Source organism: Neovison vison, chromosome 11, assembly GCF_020171115.1.
Source record: "Neovison vison isolate M4711 chromosome 11, ASM_NN_V1, whole genome shotgun sequence".
In the NCBI taxonomy this organism is placed as follows: domain Eukaryota; kingdom Metazoa; phylum Chordata; class Mammalia; order Carnivora; family Mustelidae; genus Neogale; species Neogale vison.
The window spans coordinates 9,748,264-9,769,363 of NC_058101.1; the positions used below are offsets into that span (position 1 = coordinate 9,748,264).

General features: G+C 37.7%; 1 protein-coding gene across 1 annotated transcript in view; it reads left to right on the top strand.

The window, feature by feature from the left end:
* The first annotated feature begins 3,295 nt into the window (after nucleotides 1-3,295).
* Nucleotides 3,296-21,100, top strand: part of ADAMTS3 (ADAM metallopeptidase with thrombospondin type 1 motif 3) — a 280,816-nt gene continuing 263,011 nt past the window's right edge. Inside the window, exons 1-2 of the mRNA XM_044224024.1 lie at nucleotides 3,296-3,356; nucleotides 4,766-4,837. Of these exons, the coding sequence (XP_044079959.1) occupies nucleotides 3,339-3,356; nucleotides 4,766-4,837 (90 nt within the window). The 5' untranslated portion in view covers nucleotides 3,296-3,338. The remainder of the gene's footprint in view (nucleotides 3,357-4,765; nucleotides 4,838-21,100) is intronic.

Below are 21,100 nucleotides of genomic sequence, written 5' to 3' on the forward strand. Positions count from 1 at the left end.
AGCTCAGTACAAAAGTGCCTCCCAGGGACCTCACAGCTAGAACCGCGCAGCGGCCCTACCTGAACGCCAGACCCGTAGACAGGAAGGCACAGCCTGGCCCGGAGGAAGCCCATCCTTGCGGGTCGAAAGCAAACCGTGTCCAGTTGGCAGGGAGGAAGGAAACAGGTCACTGAGAGCCAGTCTAAAACTCTGACCTCAGATAAGCCCAGATGAAATCAGTTAAGGAGTGTTTTTCCCAGTAGAGCCCTCGGGCCCGGGGGAGAAGGGTGCCTGCTTGGGAGAGGGGAGGCCGCAAAGGCTTTGCAGCGGGTTGCCTAGACATTTGGGGCCGGATCACTTACAGTCTGTGTCTGCGGTCTCTGAACCTTTGGTGCCTCCGATTTTAGCCGTTAGGTGTTTATTTTAGATGATCTTTGTTTTTTCTGGCTGTTTAAATATCACCGAGCTTACCATTCAGGGGTTCCTGCTTTCCCGAGGATGGTCAGAGGTCATCCTGTCTTTATAGTAATTTCCAGGTTTGGGTTTTTTTGTTTTTGTTTTTTATTATTTTTTAATTTATTTGCTAGAGAGGGAGTGAGTGAGTGAGAGCACAAGCAGGGGGAGGAGAGAGGAGCAGAGGGAGCAGAGGGAGCAGAGGGAGAAGCAGCTCACCACTAAGTAAGACTCCGCCGTGGGAGACTGGAAACCAGGCTCCTGGCATCAAGACCTGAGCAGAAAGATGCTTAACCACCTGCACCCCCCGGGCATCTGGTATAATAATTTTCAGTTGTAATTAAGCTCCAGTATTGATTTCCAGCATGCAATACAAAACAGACACAATGACGGAATGAATATTTCTTTTTTAAAGATTTTATTTATTTATTTGACAGGTCATAAGCAGGTAGAGAGGCAGGCAGAGAGGAGGAAGCAGGCTCCCTGCGGAGCAGAGAGCTTGACTCAGGGCTCAATCCCAGGACCCTGGATTTAGGGCTCAATCCCAGGACCCTGGGATCACGGCCTGAGCCACAGGCAGAGGCTTTAACCCACTGAGCCACTCAGGTGCCCCTGGAATGAATTTTTTTGTTGTTATTTATTTGCATATTCTTTTTTTTTCCTTTTTCAATTTATTTATTTTCAGAAAAACATTATTCATTATTTTTTCACCACACCCAGTGCTCCATGCAAGCCATGCCCTCTATAATACCCACCACCTGGTACCCCAACCTTCCACCCCCCCCCCCCGCCACTTCAAACCCCTCAGATTGTTTTTCAGAGTCCATAGTCTCTCATGGTTCACCTCCCCTTCCAATTTACCCAAATTCCCTACTCCTCTCTAACGCCCCTTGTCCTCCATGCTATTTGTTATGCTCCATAAATAAGTGAAACCATATGATCATTGACTCTCTCTGCTTGACTTATTTCACTCAGCATAATCTCTTCCAGTCCCGACCATGTTGCTACAAAAGTTGGGTATTCATCCTTTCTGATGGAGGCATAATACTCCATAGTGTATATGGACCACATCTTCCTTATCCATTCATCCGTTGAAGGGCATCTTGGTTCTTTCCATAGTTTGGCGACTATGGCCATTGCTGCTATAAACATTGGGGTACAGATGGCCCTTCTTTTCACGACATCTGTATCTTTCGGGTAAATACCCAGGAGTGCAATTGCAGGGTCATAGGGAAGCTCTATTTTTAATTTCTTGAGGAATCTCCACACTGTTCTCCAAAGAGGCTGCACCAACTTGCATTCCCACCAACAGTGTAAGAGGGTTCCCCTTTCTCCACATCCCCTCCAACACATGTTGTTTCCTGTTTTGTTAATTTTGGCCATTCTAACTGGTGTAAGGTGATATCTCAATGTGGTTTTAATTTGAATCTCCCTGAGGGCTAATGATGAGCATTTTTTCATGTGTCTGATAGCCATTTGTATGTATTGATTGGAGAAGTGTCTGTTCATATCTTCTGCCCATTTTTTGATGTGTTTGCTTGTTTCGTGTGTGTTGAGTTTGAGGAGTTCATTATAGATCCTGGATATCAACCTTTTGTCTGTACTGTCATTTGCAAATATCTTCTCCCATTCCGTGGGTTGCCTCTTTGTTTTTTTGACTGTTTCCTTTGCTGTGCAGAAGCTTTTGATTTTGATGAAGTCCCAGAAGTTTATTTTCGCTTTTGTTTCCTTTGCCTTTGGAGACGTATCTTGAAAGAATTTGCTGTGGCTGATATCAAAGAGATTTCTGCCTATGTTCTCCTCTAAGATTCTGATGGATTCCTATCTCACGTTGAGGTCTTTTATCCATTTTGAGTTTATCTTTGTGTATGGTGTAAGAGAATGGTCGAGTTTCATTCTTCTACATATAGCTGCCCAGTTTTCCCTGCACCATTTATTGAAGAGACTGTCTTTTTTCCACTATATATTTTTTCCTGTTTTGTCGAAGATTAATTGACCATAGAGTTGAGGGTCCATATCTGGGCTCTCTACTCTGTTCCACTGGTCTATGTGTCTGTTTTTATGCCAGTACCATGCTGTCTTGGTGATCACAGCTTTGTAATAAAGCTTGAAATCCCAATAGTATGGTTAATGTTTAAATGCCCTATTTAGATTTGTGGTCAAAAGAGCAGTATGTTTTTAATATATTTTTTGTATTATAAAAGTAACAATGTTTATTGTAGGAAATTATATTAACTATATTAAGTGACTTTTAATTGCTTATGGTTCTAGTTTTTCTGAAGGTGCATGAACTTCCTGAAAACAATTGTTGCTAACCAACAATTCTATTGAATTCAATAAACATGTGATTTCTATTGTGCGCTCAATAGTTCATGAGGGACCTTATCAGGAGTATTTATATAAAATGAGGGTTGGAGGAAACAGAGTTAATATGATCACAGAAATAAATATAATGCAATTTAAATACGGCCATTGCCACAGGAGAAGTACAAACAATATGGATTGGGAATTTAAAGAAGGGAGAAACCACATCCAATTTAGGAGGCAGAAGGTTTCAATTATGAAAAGTCATTTGAGATAAACTTTGAAGACCTGTAGACTTTTGACAAAGTCAGTTACACCTGTTAGTTTCATCTGCTCCAAAACGATTTCCTGTCTTCTGGTATCATCACTTTGATTTTCCTCCAGGCATAACCCATCTTCCACCCTTAGGCACTGTGGTTTGGGTCAGGTTGACCCCATTTTTGTTTCATGGTTTGCATGTGACCCAAATCTGACCAGTCAGGTAATAGTTATACCTTGAAGATATACGACCCACTGAAAAGGAGTTTTCTCTTTTAGGGCTGCTGAACTTGGAGCTAAAGGAGTTTCCTGCATGGAGAGATCCTGAAAACAAGTTGAAGCCAATGCAAAGGAAAGCAGAGGTGAGAGGAGAAGCAAGTGTGAGATGAAGCAGGGCGGGAGGAGGTAGAGATAGAACGAGAATGAATCTCACATCCTGATAACATTGTTTAAGCCTCCAATAGTTTCTGAAACTGACATCAAGACTTTTCAGCTACACAGCCAATAAAATGTCTTCTTGGTTATGCTTTCTTGTATTAGGTCTTAGTTATTTCGTAAGGAAAGAATCCTAATAGGCAGAAATGGAAGGCAGGGAGCTGTAGTCGGGATGAACCACATGATCAAAGGTGAGGGACTGGGAGTATGATCAGGGAAAGCAGTTGTCTGAACTGAAGGGAGTGTGTGACATCGACACAAGCTCGCACCAATATATGTTAATAATGGAGAAGAAGTTGGGAAAGAAACTTGAGAAAATATAGTAGATTTTGCATGGAAAGCTGAGTGTACCCTTAATTGTCTAGGCAATCGCCGTCTGAAGAAATATAATGTGAACAGCATGTGTAATTTTAAATTTTTATTTATCCTTAATAAAGGTAAAATTAATTTTAATAATGTTCTCTAACCTAATACATCCGTAATATTACCAATTCAACATTTAATCTGTATAAAAATTAGTATAAAGATACTTTGCTTGTACTGTTTTCAAAACCCAGTGTGCATTTTACACTTCCAGCTGGTCTCACTTCTTAATAACCACATTTCAAGGGCTCAATAACCACAGCTGTTTAGTAGCTACTGTATTAAACTGTAGAGGTATTAGTAATGCAGAGATACAGAGATTTTTTGAGTAGCCTATCATTATGAGGGGTGTGTTTCAAGAAGTTTAATCTGTCACGATTTTCAAAATTATTAGGGAAGGGAAGTAGGAAGCTATTCATTGAATTATGTAAATTTTCCAGGCAATATAGAAAGCTTGAACTAGAATAATAAAAACTGGAATTAAATGGAGCTCTATTAAAGACTCCAGAGGTAAAAACACATAGAATTTGACAGAGATTTGATTTGAGGGTGATGGAGATAAAAATAGAAGAGATAACAATGATTTAATTTTCCCATCAAGAAAGACCAGCATGGTAAAAGGAATAAGTCAGTAGTAAAGATGATGACTTCTACCTTGTAGATGTTTCAGGGAGTTGTAGGACATCTAAGTAATATTGGTCACTAGGCAATTGAAGAGTCTATGCGTCTATGGCTCAGGATATGGGGGTAAGAGAAAAGATCGGAGAGAAATGTATATGACTTTTGAGGTCATGGGAGATGACCTAATTAATGAAATGAGATAAGGGGGAGTGTTGAGCAGCTTCATGTGAAGCAAAGACCAATAAACATGAGATCATGACAGACTTTTGTAGAGAAAAACCAAGTACACAGTCGTTCTATGGCCTTGGCAAAACATGAAACATTCCTTGCTTCAACTTTCTCATCTGTACAGAGATGGTGCATGTCTTCGCCTCTGAAGCGCCTCCTAGTGCCGACGTCTTCTAGTGCGATCACTCCGGACCAGGTCAGTAGGAGCTCCTAGGCAGAAAGGGATTAAGATTTTAAAACATTATGAAATGAGGGAATGATAATGAAGGGAGAATAAATATGAATATGGTGTTAAAATATCTACTCGGTAACTAGAAAGAGAAACCTCCTCAAGGGAAAGATTCTGTCTCTTCAGTTGGAAAAGAGCTGAACCTGTTTGTAGGCAGAAAGTAGGAAACTTGCAGGGCGCCTGGATGGCTCAGTGCCGGTTAAAGCCTCTGCCTTTGGCTCAGGTCGTGATCCTGCGGTCCTGGGATCGAACCCCACGTCCGGCTCTCTGCTCAGCGGGGAGTCTGCTTCCTCCTCTCTCTCTCTTCCTGCCTCTCTGCCTACTTGTGATCTCTGTCAAATAAATAAATAAAAATAAATAAAAACCTTAAAAAAAGTAGGAAACTTACAGAAGGGAGAACTAAAGGTAAGCTGGTGTGGAGCCACAGCGCATTCAGATACAGATTCTTCGAGCATTTACTCTATGTCTGCTCTATTTTAAGCATCATGTGTGATGTTCTTGTAAAGGACATTTAATTCTTACCACAGGTCTGTGAGAGCAGAATTATTGCATCTTTTACAAAGGGAGTTGTGGTATTGTTGCTAAGACCATGAGTTTCAAAGGCAGATGGTCTGGGCTCAAGCCACAGCACCATGCTTGCTTAGCTATGAAAACTTGGACAAGCTTCTTTTCCTTTACCCTTTTGTTTTTTGTCTGTTTGTTTGTTTTTGACATCCCAATTTCATGGGATTTTTTTAAAATAGCATATTTGGAATACTTAGTGCCTGATACATGTAAGTATTCTACAGCAGTAGTTCTCAGTTAGGGACAATTTTGCTCCCCACAGAACATTTGGCAATGGCTGGAGTCCTATTTGATGATCATGGCTGGTGCCTGCTACTGGCTTCCAGTGGGTAGAGGCCAGAGATGCTGCTAAATAATGTACAATGGACAAGCACAATTTTCACAACAAAGAATCATCTTGCACATATGTCAACAGTGCCAAGGTTGAGAAGCTAGGAATTAGCTATTATTAGTAGTCCTTCATAGGGGCAGAGAAGCTAAATAACATAGCCAAAATAACATAGGAAGTGACTGAACCAGTCTTTGAATCTCTTTTTTTCTCATTCCAAGTTTGAGTCCAATTCAGGTGCACGTCTCGCTATATCATGACTGCCACTTAAAAGTAAGTTTACGCCTAACCCTTGATTTCTAACACCATCCTCCAATAAAAGGAGCCAAGGTCATGTCTAGAATGGGAAATAGTCAAGATGATCTTATAGCATCTTGTAGTGCCATAATGAAAGAAAAATAAGCAAAGAAAAACAGATACCTATGATAGGAGTATGACATTGGGTCACAGAAACCAACGGAAAGAACTCCCAATGGCCAAAAGTGAGATAATTTGAGCAATAAAACAATATAGTATTGGATCATCATCCAAAATAGAAAGTCAGTGCCCACAATTCCATATTGTTATAAATAAATGATCGAACATATGAAATAATGGGAGAAATAGACAAATCTCCCATGCAGAAGAATTCCAAATAATTTATCTAGTTACTCTACTCTCAAAAAAGAAGAGAGTAAGGGAATAGTTCCCTGCTTCTTAAGTGTACACTATATCTAGTGACTTCTTTCAAAAAAAAACATAATTTCACAGGAAAGAAAACTGAAAACACTACCTCACTCAGGTGATCAAGGTTAACATCAACAATAAATTCATGTTGATAGTATGTACTCTTGATTGATATGATGAAAATTATTTTATCTTTGTGGTCTTTCTCCCCACAATGTATAACTTGTGTAATTATTAGAAAAAAAATCAGATTTCATTTGAGAGACATTTTTCTAAATGATCAGTATTCCCTAAAACTGCCATGAAAAACAAGAAAAGTCTAAAAAAACTGTCACAGCCACAGGGAAACCAAGCAAACATAGCAACTAATGTGGTATCCTGAATGAGACCCTAGAACAGAAAAGGGACATCAGGTACAAACAAACAAACAAAAAATCTGAATGAAGTACAGATTTTAGTTAATAATGTATCAGTCTCGGCTCATCTATTGTGACAACTGTACCATACTAAGGTAAGATGTTAACAACCGTGGAAACTAGATGTGGAGCTTATGGGAATTCTCCACAACTGTTCTGTAAATCACAAACTATTCTAAAATAAAACATTTTTTAAAAACAGCAAATTTGCATGATTCCCCTTGAAATGGAGGGCTGACCTTTACTTGTCCTTCTCACAGACAAAAGGCAAGGTCAAGTACTGCTTTTGAGGAGGAGAGATGAAGCTGTAGAAGAAGGGATGCCTTTGAGATTCTCAACAAAATCAGTATCAAGTGAGATATTATGAAGTATTACACAGTTGGAGGAAATTGTGTTCTTGAAGATAGTGTAAAAGATCTGAAGTAATAAATTCAATAGGGATTTTATAGTGAATTTCAGTAAGTACATTATATAAATTATTCTAAATCATCCATGTGAAGAAAAATATATTTAATGTATTTAAATGTACACAAAACAAAATCTATTGAGTGATTATTTAAAATAAATACAATATGCAAGTTGTTCAGATAGTGAGAGAAACCGTATACACAACTCATGTGCACAGATCGGAATCATTTGTTACATGACCAAGGTCTCTAACAACGTGCTACTGAAAACCTGTTTAGCAGATAATGTTCTTTATCCAATATCTATTTTTTTTTTTGTTACTGAAAGTTCCCAATTTTGTTGAGAGGCAGTTGACCCCCCTAAAATAATGCAATGTCCCAGACATCCTGGAAGCTAGAGATGGCTATGTGACACAGCTGTGACCAGTGAGTATTTGTTAGTTTTGGCGAAGACTTTGTGTTCTTAATTATGGATACCAACATTTCTTCACTATCTTTTTTTTTTTCCCCTCTTCCTCTCTGTAACATCAGTTCTATGCCTAGAGTGCACCAGTATTTTTGTGATCAGGAGTCCATAAGAAGGAGAGGGAGGAGGGCACGGTAGAAAGATGGACAGCCAGATCCTTGGTATTATTTTTAAGTACCTACTTCAGCCAGAAGAGACCTCTGTCAGACCTCTGGTTGTCTGGGGGGAAATGGTATCACTCTTCGAAGAGTTTCTGTCCTATGAAGTCAAAACCGTTCCTTACTGATACAGTTTAGGGAACTGTATTGTCCTAAACTGATTGTCCAATTTCAGGAAAAACTCTCCAACATGGGTGAAGGAGGGAGGGAGTATTAATTTAGCACATCAGATTGGCTCATAATCCAGCAATCTATGGGATGTCTCTATGGAGACAGAGCATCCTAATATCTGTCACAGGTTTTTATATAACCAGTTTTCTTTCTTGATCTAGATGAATCTGATGCATAACAAAATGGTGTCCTCTCTACCTGTGTTTCCTTGTTTTCACTAAGCCTGTCTTCCAGGACCCAGTGAGCGTCCAAAAGGGTTTACGTGGAAGGCATTTTCTTAGAACTTTACAATCTGTTACACATCGGTCTAAGGTAGTACATTTTGAAATGTACAGTTGAGGGGAATTCCCCATGACTGATGACATGAGCAAAAAGGTGGAGTTGCTGTCTTCCCCACACGTGTCATGGCAGAGCGTAGTGGATTGATTTGTGACATTTTTGTGAGCAGACCACGGAACAGGCATGATCGGTACCTCCGAGTTAAAAGAGAAATGTTTGAATTATTGGTTGCATTCACAGACAGCCTCCCTTTAAAAATTGCATTGCAGTGTTGAGGTACAATTTGGTGGTAATTTGTAAGGGATTGGATACCACAAGTTTAAGAGAGAAATTTTGGGAGGGAAAGAAGTAGATTTTATAAATAAAAATCTAAAAGATATATTTCTGATGATTTATTTATCTTAAGAGGATTTTATCTTTTCCTATATTTTCTTTATATTTTAATCTGAAAATATTTAATTCATTCCTTTATATTTTTATTGCTTTTCAGTCAAGAAAGTATGTATGTTGGGATGCCTGGGTGGCTCAGTCATTAAGCCTCTACCTTAGGCTCCTGTCATTGGCATCTGGTTCCTGGCTCAGCGGGGAACCTGCCTCTCTCTCTCCCACTCCCCCTGCTTGTGTTCCCTCTCTCACTGTGTTTCTGTCTGTCAAATAAATAAGTAAAATCTTTAAAAAGAGAGAGAGAAAATGTGTATGTCTTACAGTAATACTATTTAAATTGTTTCAACCTACAAATGAAATTTTTCTTTTTGTTATAAAGAATGAACCTCCAGTTAGCCTATCTTTAGATTAAAAATAAAAACATTTTCCTGAACATTGTAGTGGAATGGATTATTATTAATCCACTGAGAGAAAGATGTTTGAAAAAAAAAAAAGGCTAAAGGGATCTTTGAAATGCTGGAATAAAACTTTCTTTGCAGCTGTTTTGGAAGATGCTGGAAGCTAGGAAAAGGTGAAGAGAATAGCATAGAATTTTCTTCCATTCATGGACCAACGTAAGTCTAGCATTTTCCCAGATGTCAAAGGACAAACTGACCCAGTTGTTTAACACTATTTTCAGAAACTTCACAACCAGAGCTAGAAATAAAAGAGAAGCATTGATCTTCATCCATGAGTGCAAAAACAAAACAAAAAGTGCTATATTAATGAAGATGGTTTATTAAGCACATATGACTAATGGTCATATGACTTGAATGGAAATGACCGGTGGAGTATTAAAGTAAGAAATAACTTTTCCCAATTCTGATAACCCCGGAAGCAGGGATTTTCTCACATGAGAAGCTTAAGCATTTTTAGTTGCTTGAATAAACAGGGCTGAAATAAATAAGCGGTTGATTGGACACAAGATCCTCTATCGGTGAAGTAGTAAGAGCAAGTGCAGAAGGTCTGGCAACATCCACGTTAACCACGAGCCTTTTCTCCTTTTCCGCCATCCAAAATCAGCAGAACAATATGGATTCTATTACTGCTTCTGGGAAAAACAATTGGTTCCAGGAGGTCATGGCAAGCAGAGATGCCCAAAGTGGCATTTACTCCCTGCCTACTTGGCCCACTCGGTAAGAAGTAGGGTTCTTCTTTGGCTGGCTCTGAGCAAATGTACGTATGCCAGGCAAAGAATGGTGGTCCTCTGCCAGCTCATTCCTGGCTACTACTTGCTATCTTTGGCTTCACATACTTCCTATTTCTCCCCAGGCCACTGTACCTCTGACTAGCGAAGTATGATTACAGTAAATCTCAACTTTTCATATTTATGTGTTTTTATGCTAGAAAGGTTTGAACAGAGAGACTCCTACGGTCTTGGACAGTTCCCTATCAGCTTCTCATCGTAGACAACAAGAGAATTTCCTTTGCCACAGGTGTGTCTGAGGAGACAGAAAAAAATCATCAGGCACATAGTTATTTTAGTACAAAAAAAGGGGACTGCTCTGAAGCATCAGAACTTACTAGAAGAAACAGGAATACATTTGGAAACTTTTTGTGGCTCAGTAAGATTAGAAAAAAAAACCACTACATTTATGTAACTTAAAATGGTCACTGATAAAAAGAGACCCATCTAAGTACAACTCAACTGTAATTTGAAGATTTTTTAAAAATGGTTATCAGGAGTTCCTAGGAGGTTCAGTTAGTTAGGCATCTGCCTTCAGCTTGGCTCATGATCCCAGGGCCCTAGGATTGAGCCCTGTGTTGGGCTCTCCGCATAGCAGGGAGTCTGTTTCTCCCTCTTGCTCTGCTGCTCCCCCTACTTGTGCTCCCTCTCTCTCTGTCAAATAAATAAATAAATAAATAAAATCTTCACACACACAAAAATCTGGTGCCCAAAGCAATGAGATGGCAAATAAAGGTTTATTTATTATAGCAAATTGAATTTTAAAAAAGTTTGACATGCCCAATAAACTCTCCAAGAGCCTAAATAAAGAGAAATAGACATAAAAGTGATGAAATGAAAGATGAGGTATAGAGAAAAGTAAGAAATTTGTTATGCATATGATAGAGACTTCAGAAAGAAAGAGAAGCCAGAAAGAACTAATGATAAGGAAAAAAAAATTTAAGATTTTATTTATTTATTGACAGAAATCAGAAGTAGGCAGAGAGGCAGGCAGAGAGAGGGGGAAGCAGGCTTCCGCTGAGCGGAGAGGCAGATGTAGGGCTCCATCCCAGAACCCTGAGATCATGACCTGAGCTGAAGACAGAGACTTACCCCACTGAGCCACATAGGCACCCCAATAAGGAAAATGTTAAAGAGCTGAATAAAGTCTTGAGTCTGAAACTAAAATGGGCTCACTGAATACAAGCTCACTGAATAAATAAAAAGGGAAACTAATAGCTTAGGCATAAAGAAAATGAATTCAGTTACTTCTAAGTAATTTTTGAATAAAAGAGAAAAAAATTCCAGATTGTCTAGATAGGGACACACAGAAAATAAGAACAATAAAAATTCAATCTACCAAAGCTATGGTAAAGGGCCAAAGCCATTATAGATAAAGTGATAGCCTACATATTTCTATTACTAAATACAAATGAATGAAAATAAATGATTAAAAAACCCTCAAAACTTTTGAAAATGTGTAGTCAAATTTAAGGAAATCAGGAAAAAAAACTAATACTAAAGGTAAAATAAATAATTAGAAATTTAAAATTTATAGGTATTCATAAAACTAGAAACTGACTTTTTGAAAAACATTAAAAATATGTAATGTACTGGTAAATCTAAATAAAAAGAATTAACAATATGAACTATACAAAATTTAAAATAGACTTATTAACTGTGTTAATGTTAAACATCTTAATGATGTATAATATTTTATGCAACATTAATTATAAGATCAATTCTAAAAAATTTTAAAACCTCAAAAGACTAATATCTAGAGAAGTAATTAAATATTTTGGGTTTTTTAAAGGCTCTTGTCCTAATAGTTTTACTGGTGAATTCTTCTTAAACTTTCAGGGAAGAATTAATATGAAGAGCCTAGGAAAGAAGGAAATTTTTCTAATTCAGCTAATATAAGCCTAATAGCTAAATCTTACAAAACGCAAAAAGTTGTAGTTCTATCTCCATTATGACAATGCAGGCATTCGCAGATATTAGTGAGTTTAATACAACATGGTTTTAATATAATAACATACCATGATCAAATAGGAACTAAGCCAGAAAGTAAGATTGTTTTAAAGTCAGGAGATTTATGAAGCAGTGTACAGCAACCATAGGCCAAGGAAGCATATCTTCAATAAATATTTGTTGGGTGTTTGGTGTGGGAAGAGGGGAATAAATGACTCTCATTACATTATTTGCTACTCCTTCTAGAATGCTGAACCAATTGAGATGTAGACAAAGGACTTAAGCTGATAGAAATTAACAGATCAACTTTACACTACTAGCCATTAGAAAAATACAATGAAACTAAAAGACCTCATTCACAATGTCGACAAAACCATAAACTAACTATAGATAAATTCAAGAAGTAAAGAGCAGTCGTGATAACAAAATTTATGAAAATTTACAAAGGTCCTGGAAAAGACCTAAATGGAAAAAGATATCACATTCATGGAAGGGAGGATTTAATTCTATATAGATACAGTTCTTCTCAAGGTAAGTTCCATTTCTAATTCCAATTTTCTTTTTCTTTTTTCCTTTCTGTTCTCCTTTTCTTACCTCTCCTCCATTTTCTTCTCCATTGTTTGCTACTTTGCTTTTTTAAAACTTGAGGAACTTAGAAAGTTTTAGGCAAAAACAAAATAAAACCAAACCCTGAGATATTATAATACTATAGTAATTAAAATTTCTAGATTTTATGTGTGGTATATGTGACTATATAATGTTTTTATGTTACGTACAACCTTACATTGTCTCTATGTTGCTATGATAAATGAATAGCCTTTTGGGTCCTGGACCCAATGCGTGAGTGTGTGTGTGCATATGTTTGCTTCCCTGTACCAACAAATAGTTCTTAGACATCAGCAGGGTGTTTGAGAATTCAACTCAATTCAGCTCAATTCTGACAGTATCCACCAGAGATGGCATCAGATTCCACAGGTAAAGGGTTCAGTCCCACAGAATAGCCCTTCACTTCAGATGCCAATCACAATCCCCAGTTGTTACCCATATTCCTGTCAATTGGCTATAAATCAGAGTTTTTCACTACCCCCTCCTTGGAGTCAATTAATTTTTCAGAACCGTTCACAGGACTCAGAAACTTGTTTACATGCTAGATTACGGATTTATTGCAAAGGATATTAAAGGTCACAGATCAGCAGAAAGATGAAGAGATACATACAGAAAAGTCCTGAACAAAAGAGCTTCTGTCCTCTTGGAATTTAGGGACTTCAACTACCTCTGTTTTAAGCCCAAACTTTCCAGCTGATGAAATCCTTCTTCCCAGCTTATCTCTTAACTCAGGCAAAACATCCTCAGAAGGGAACCAAAACTAACTCCTCAAGTAGTAAAGACTGCCCTGAGTCAGCAAGACCTGTGTGACTGACCCCAACACAATGGTCAGTTTGACCTTTGCTGCCCACCTGCACATACCCCCCATCCTGTGCCCTATATAAACCTGGAAATATTTCCAGCATTTTGGAGACAGTCTGAAACACTAATCAGCTGTCTTTCCGGTGTTGGCCTCATTAAACTAAATTTCTTTCACCTTTCACCATCACTCGTTTCTCTGCTTTTGGATTTTATTAGCAGTGAGTGACTGAACATGGTCTGTTTGGGACCCCAGAGCCAGGTGATCTCACTTCCCTGCCCCCTGGCTATGCAGTGGCACCTGAAAGCATTCTGGTTCACCGATCCTGTAGAATCCTCTATGAAACCCCTCCTTTTGGGTAGGCATAATTGAGTAAGTTATTGGCCATTGGGGATGGATTCAACCTCTAGCACTCTTCCTTCCCAGGAAATCAAGGGGTGGGATTGAAATTTCCAACCCCCTCTTCTATGGTGCTTACCCATGGCAATCAGCCCCCAGCCTCAGAAGTTTTCCAGAAGTCAACTTCATTGATGTAAACCCAGTTGTGTATAATAAGGGCTCTAAAGTATGTTTAGGAATTGAGGATAGGACGCCAAATATTATAACAAAAGATGCTTCCACTGCTCTCATGGATCAGGAAATTCCAAGGTATTTAAGAACTGTGAGCCAAGAACTATGGATGAAGACCAAACACACATGACAAATATATTTTGGTCACCTGAATGACCAAATATATATATTTCTTATGGGTCACAATATCACAAGTATAAATAATCTTCATATTTTAATTATAGTAGCATTATAATATTTAGGATATATGTAATATCTTTGTTACATATATGTGTATAGTTGTGTATATATATATATATATATAAATATTTGTATATTACATATATAAATAGATAAAAGTAATAGTATAACACAAATTTCACACAGTAAAATGGGTAAATGAATTTAATTTGAAGTCGAGTCAACTAACCAGGATAAAGACTTCATATCATGGAGTCTTGGAGATAGGGGTTTGGAGATAGGGCATGGAGATAGGAGTTTGGAAAGAATTACAAGCCTAATAGAATAGTGGGTAGAGTTACCATCCAGTCCAAAAAGAACAGGGAGGAAGTAAGTTTTGGCTGAAATGAAATCCTAACCTTTTTCACGGTTTTCCTGAGAACTCAGTTTACTGAAATACAGATGTCGCGTACCTAGTTAATGGTCAGTCAGCAAATTAAGACTCTAGTTTTCATGTTTATAAGGATTTTGTTATATTTTGTTTCATTTTCACCAAGCTCAATGAGTATGAAAAAGTTATAATCCCAGAGCATTTGTTAAAATACCACGTTAGAATGTTTAATGCAATAGTTGTTTCAGAAAGCTTCTTACGATGGCTCATCTTTTATGCATAGCTTTTTGGTAACAACGGGTTTTGTCTGTCTTGTTAAAATAAGATTTCCCTTTTGAAGTCACTGACACTTATGGGAAAATATTTGGCAAGAGTATGTAATGTAATGAACTCAATGTATGATATTCTTTAGGAACGAACTACAGTACTTGAAGAACTGGGGTTTAGAATATGTCACTGAATTGGGCCTTGATGGGTATTCTATGGAAAACATTTTCAAGGATGAATTCATTTCAGTGATAAGTGGCTTTTTTGTGTTTAAATGTTGATTATCTGTCAGTGATGTTTTCAGCTTGTCTTTGTCTTAGGAAATGGAGTTTTGTGAATGCTCTTCCTTCACTTTGTGCACATATTACAAAGGAACAGTGAGGAGTACCTTGATAGTCTATGTGATCACGATTCAAAATGAAAATCATTACATGTGAACAGCCCCTGTTATGGAGGTTCTGTTCTTCCCCCAAAAGAATTGCTTTGCACCTGGGTTTCTGATCTGGAACTATTTCCTTCCACTGACTGCAATTTTAAGTGCCCTTCCTCTACCCCAAGGATGAAGAGGCTACAGGGTAGAATGCTGTAGGGCTAAGCAATTGGGAATTTCTCCCAGAATAAATACAGTACATGACTGGCATTTCTGAAGTCTGTAAGATGGAGAAAACTTCTGGAACTCTAGAGAAATCAGATGGTAATGATTTTAAAGGTAACTGTGATCATTTGCTACTGCAATGATTTTTTTCAATAAAGAGGTTCAATAAGAGGTTCAATAAAGAGGTCATTGCAATGACCTCTTTCAATAAAGAGGTTCTTGATAGAGGAAAGCAACTGATCTCTTTGAAATTGAAACAGAACAAAATCAGCTTGATTCACACAAATAATCAACTAAGCTTAAACAATGCAGGGAAGTAAGTCTAGACCCAATTAGATGTAAGGCAACTGTTCTCTTAGCCACTCCAAAGATTCTCACCAATTCCTTGGTGTAAAGTAAGTGTGGTTTATACTAGAATTTCACAGTATACCTTGTCTTTGTTTCTACTTACACTTACCATGTGGTAAAATATATGAGAACTCTTCATCCATGGTATGGGTCTGATTTTTCTCACCAATTTTTTTTTTTTAAATTTTGTGAAGTCTTAACTTAGTGAACCCTCTTATTGCTATATATATGGGTGGACACCATTGCCCTGTTATAACCTTATGCCTAGAATGGACAGATGTAGGTTTATCATGTATGATTTTGCAACAATTGGGGTGTTCAAGCAGTCTTACTTTTCTTTCTTTTATATAAATTTAGTTAAAACATCTTTAATCCCCAGATCTCTCCACTGGCAAAAAATTCAATCTCAGTTACCTGGTCTCATCTGTGGGATTTCACAGTCACCGAAATACAGAGACCAGCCTCACTAGGTTTGGGTGGCACAGGTCACCTTCCAGATCCCCTATGTGGGCCTTTGTGGTGTGGTGGGGAGCACAGGTGCCTGGGTTTCATCTTCCCCAGCCCCCATGACAGCTCTTTCCTTCCAACACTTTGCTGTCTCCGTGGACCTTGACTTCCCAGGTCTTCTGAGAACCTAGATGTCCAAAACCTCTGTCGCTGTCTCACCAGTCAAGAGAGGTCCCCCACTTCTCTTCCACTAAACTTCTGAAAAACAAAAGCAAGGAGACAGGCTGTACGGGGATATTTCTTTCTCTTTTTAGCCTTTTCTTGAAGCAAGAGAACACAGAACTCGGTGTGTGTGTGTTGAGACAGGGGTTGGAGGTGGAGAGGATATGATGGAAAAGAAGAGTAAGAGAACAAAACAGGTAAATATGTGCTGCTTCGTAGAAAGTTCACATCTTTGTATAGAACGCTCCCAATAAAGCTTCTGTCTCTGTGTGTGTGAGTCATGGGAACACTTCATCTAATTCTCACAGAGAATGAAAGAACAACACTTTCTAGAGTGATCAAAGAGATTAATGGAACATTTATATTCCCCAAAACAGGATTTAAAGAGATCCTATTACATGGATATGAGAGAAAAATGGGCATTATGACTCTAAGAAAAATCTCTGTGGGCTTGAAGCATATGCTAGAATATTAGACTTACTTAAGATCTACTCTGACTGGTATCAACCAAATCATGTTATAAAGAATCCAAGTCCCTCTCACTAGAGTCCCTAGCGAATGCGTTGTGGTTAGTCTCTCAATAAAAGTCTCCACCTTCCTTTTCTCAAAGATGAACGACCTCAGACAGTTCCTTGAATTCCAATACCGATTTTAGGCCAATGGCTCATGGAGAGCCAACGGCAGGCACGTCTCCTGCCTCAGTGAAGGGTGGTCATGGCATGAAGAGTTCATCAATGTGGCACCTCAAGAGGAAGTATCTGTTGTGTTCCTATGGGCAACAAATGTGCCTCAGAGAGGTTATAGATTGCAGACTGTGATTAATTTTTTAAGAATTAATAATTAACCATTCTTAAACTGGTTTTATTTAACGTGCTCACTGTGTGAGAAAGAACACGGCTCAGTGACTTTTTAGTAAAAGCACGTTTAATCTCTCAATCAGTGCCGCAGAGATGCTTCCTGGGGCTCCTTTCTACCCAGCTCTGAATTACATGTTGATTGTATAATGGACACTTAGTAAGGTATACACAAAATTAGGTGTTATTCTAAATAGCTCATACTTGGTTTTATTGTCACATGTCTTATTTTCTGTAATTATTTCTTTCTTTTTTTTTTTTTTTAAAGATTTTATTTATTTATTTGACAGACAGAGATCACAAGTAGGCAGAGAGGCAGGCAGAGAGAGAGAGGGAAGCAGGCTCCGTGCTGAGCAGAGAGCCCGATGCGGGACTCGATCCCAGGACTCCGAGATCGTGACCTGAGCCGAAGGCAGCGGCTTAACCACTGAGCCACCCAGGCGCCCTCTGTAATTATTTCTAAGTCGTATGTGCTAGGGTCTTGTGACACAGTGTTTGCTGAAGACAAGCTCTGTCACCATCACCTGGGAGCCCCACCCTGAGTTTACTGCATCAGAATTCGTATTTATTCGGTACCTAAAAGTTTGAGCAGCAAGTCTTCAGACACAATGTAGACTGAATTATCTGTGTAACTTTGGAAAAATATAGATGCCAAGTTTCCACAGAGATCTACTAAATCAGAATAGCTGGGAGTTGCCCATAAATGTGCATTTAAAAAATGGTAATTTCAGTGTAGTTAACATACAGTGTGATATTAGTTTCAGGTGTACAATATGGTGATTCAACACTTCCATACATTACCCAGTGTCCATGATAAGGGCAAAAATGTGAATTTTTAAAAATATCTCCACAGGTCATCTTCTTAATGTTTCTTCTAATACTGGGAAGAGAACACCATAGTAAACCGAGATTGGCTTTTAGCATGAATTGTCACAAGCAGGTATTTAGTTTATATATTGGAAATTTTTTCCCTACTAAGTCAACAGATTTTAGGATTGACTGAAGTTTATAGACTTGCATTACTTCCTTACGCTAGTAACAATTTTAATTATTAGTAAAAACAAAATGGAGACTATTTTGGAGAATTTTTTCCCTAATGTGTAAAAAGCATTTAAATATCGTTAGAATATTTGATTCTTTATAAAGTTACATTGATGGTAAATGTTTTTTCTGAAATGTTTGCATCTCTTTGAGATGACATAAGACTACGGTTCTATAATTTCACATTTGAATTGTCTCCACTAAGCACTTATCATTGGAACTTGCCAGAATAGTGGTGGCTTCTGGGTTCTTGCTTCGTTTAGTGTGACAATAACAAAATAAAGACACTAGACATAAATCTTAGTGTTTTTTTTTTTTCTTAAAACCAATGAACTTTTGTTATAATAGCAACCAAGTAAGAGCAGCAACAACTTCTAGACTGACACATCTGCTTTATCATCTGGCTGAGAATCTCTTCAGATAAAAACCCAAGTCTTTCCAGATCAGCGTTTGGGCTCTGTTTCGTTATTGTTTTTGTTTCGCTACCCCCCCCCACAAAAAAAGCTAGATTCAGATAAAAACCTAAGTCTTTCCAGATCAGAGTTCAGACTTCTTTGTTTTGTTTTTGTTTTTATTTCTGTTTTTTGTTGTTATTGTTGTTTTTCCTAAAAAAGCTAGATTCTAAGATTGTGAATTTTGTTTTCTTAAGAAGAGACCGTCTCAGGCTGGTTGTTGATTTCATAACGAGTTTTCCATTTCTCTGGTGGTTTGTTTTCTGCCCCTTTCTCTATGTAAATCATTCCTAATTTCAGTCTGGAAAAAAGTTAACTGCTGCCTTAGTGAATGCATATAACACCCTGAGAACTCAAGAACTAATCTTATTGAAAAGTTGTTTTCATGTGGTAAAATTGGGGATGACTTTTGATAACTCAGAGGAATGCAGAGTTTGTTTTTCCCGTAGAAGAAAAGATAAAACCCTTGTAAACATTTTGTGAGCACTTTGCCAGTCAATGGATACAAAATGTGGTTCAGAAAGTTAATAACAAAATATAAACTCTGTTCAGATGTGCTGCAGTGATGTGTGAAATACCCTTGCTGCCTCCCAATAGAACAGAACCGTGGTTTTCTGTGTAGTCATTGGATTGGATAACCAGAAGACATCTGACTCTATTTCTTTGCTTTTAGACAGCATGGAAAGAGTCAAGTGTCCTAATCTCAAAAATCTACAGGAAATTTTATTGCAGAAGTTGCTTTATTAACTAATAGTAACAACTCTTCCTTAAGTGGAGGGATTCTCCTAAATGTCATTTTAATACAGTTTTTTTCCACAGAAAGCCATTTCATCTGGTTTGGACTCTAGCATAAATTCAGAACACTTAATTAAGTTTCTGGCTTGAAAGTAACTTACATTCTCCTGTAAGAGAACTTGATTTACGAGCTGTAAGTGTTAATTTGCTAGAGCTCTCTCTCCCTCAATACATTCTTTTGAATTCCATTGAAAATGGTAAATTCTACTCTATTTTTTTTAATGGTAATGAATTCATAGACTTTTGTACTGTGAAGTACCTCCCAAATGTTATGTATCATTGAGTTGAGAATTACAGAAAACAACACACAGTTTTGAAGTTAACAATTTGGTGGTATTTCAAAATATAAGGGTTGGTATAATTAGTAGGAGTCAGTTAGCTATTTAAATTTATCATATATTTATCACATAGTCAACTGTATGAAAAGCACTGTGCCACATCTCTGATTTTGAACCTCTCTGAGAGAATACATTGACTACCTTCAATAGGCCCAAGTATTCATGTTTTATCCTGAGTTCCATCCACTACAGTAGAGTTCCTTGAACTATCAAGAGGGGAATTATGGCATAAATGCAAAGTAATCTGATGATAATTCTCAGTGCTTCACTAATAGAATGGCTATAACTATTGAGGTATGCCTTATCAAGGAACATTTGGAAGAATTTTAAATTTTAATTATTCTCTTATTTCTGTTTAAACCCCAAGAAGACTGATTTTTTAAGCTTTTTTGCTTCTTCCAAGCAAAAAACATTTCAAAAACTTGAAGAAAAGAGAAAGATTATAAAAGTAATGGAAGGTAGATAGTAATATCTGTTTGTATTAGTTAGGTATAAACAGTTAAATACATCAATTGTTAACTCAAACTTTGTTAAGGAAAGAAGGCTATTTATGGTGCTAATCAAAGATAGGGGTACAATGAATAATCCCACGTCAAGAAAAAGGAAAATCAAGGAACATGAGGAATGATTTTCCCTCATGTCTTGTCCCATGGTGGAATTATTCTTCCAAAAGCAAATGATGAGTTAAAAAAAATTCTGGATGTCCAAGTTTATCCACATAAGATAATGGTTTTCCTCTGAAGGAAAAGACTGTGGGAACAGCACTGCCTCAACCACAAACCAAAGAATGAGCTTGATGACCAAGTAGGGCTTTTCCATTTCTAATTTCTTGATCCTTCTTTTCATGAATTTTCCTGTTTAATTTTTTTTCTTTCAATGGGGCTTCCAAAAATGCCTGTAAAAAAGGTCAAGTTGGAAATAGCTTACTCACTGATAATAGGAGGGGAAAAGAAAATATTCGTTCCATTCTGCTCAGTAGAGACAGGAAATACTGCCTCCCTCATTCATTGAACAAATATTGTCTGGGAGCCCACTATGTGCCGGTCTCTATTCTATGGGTATGAAAGTTCAGCATCCTAATTCCTAACCAACCTAACAACTTGGTTAATAATACTGACAGTAGTGTATACACAGCATGATTGATTCTCTGATCCACAAATGAAAAATCAGTATTACGTAAAACAGGGGAGGGTGTTATGTGAGGGAAGACTCTTATCCTTAATGAGCAGCAAACTCATTCCATAGGTGATGCTATCAGCCCCATTTCCTCATTTTGCAGTGAGAAAAAGCATCTCGTAGCAGTGTTCTTTGAGGTTATAGGGGGTTGGAGAA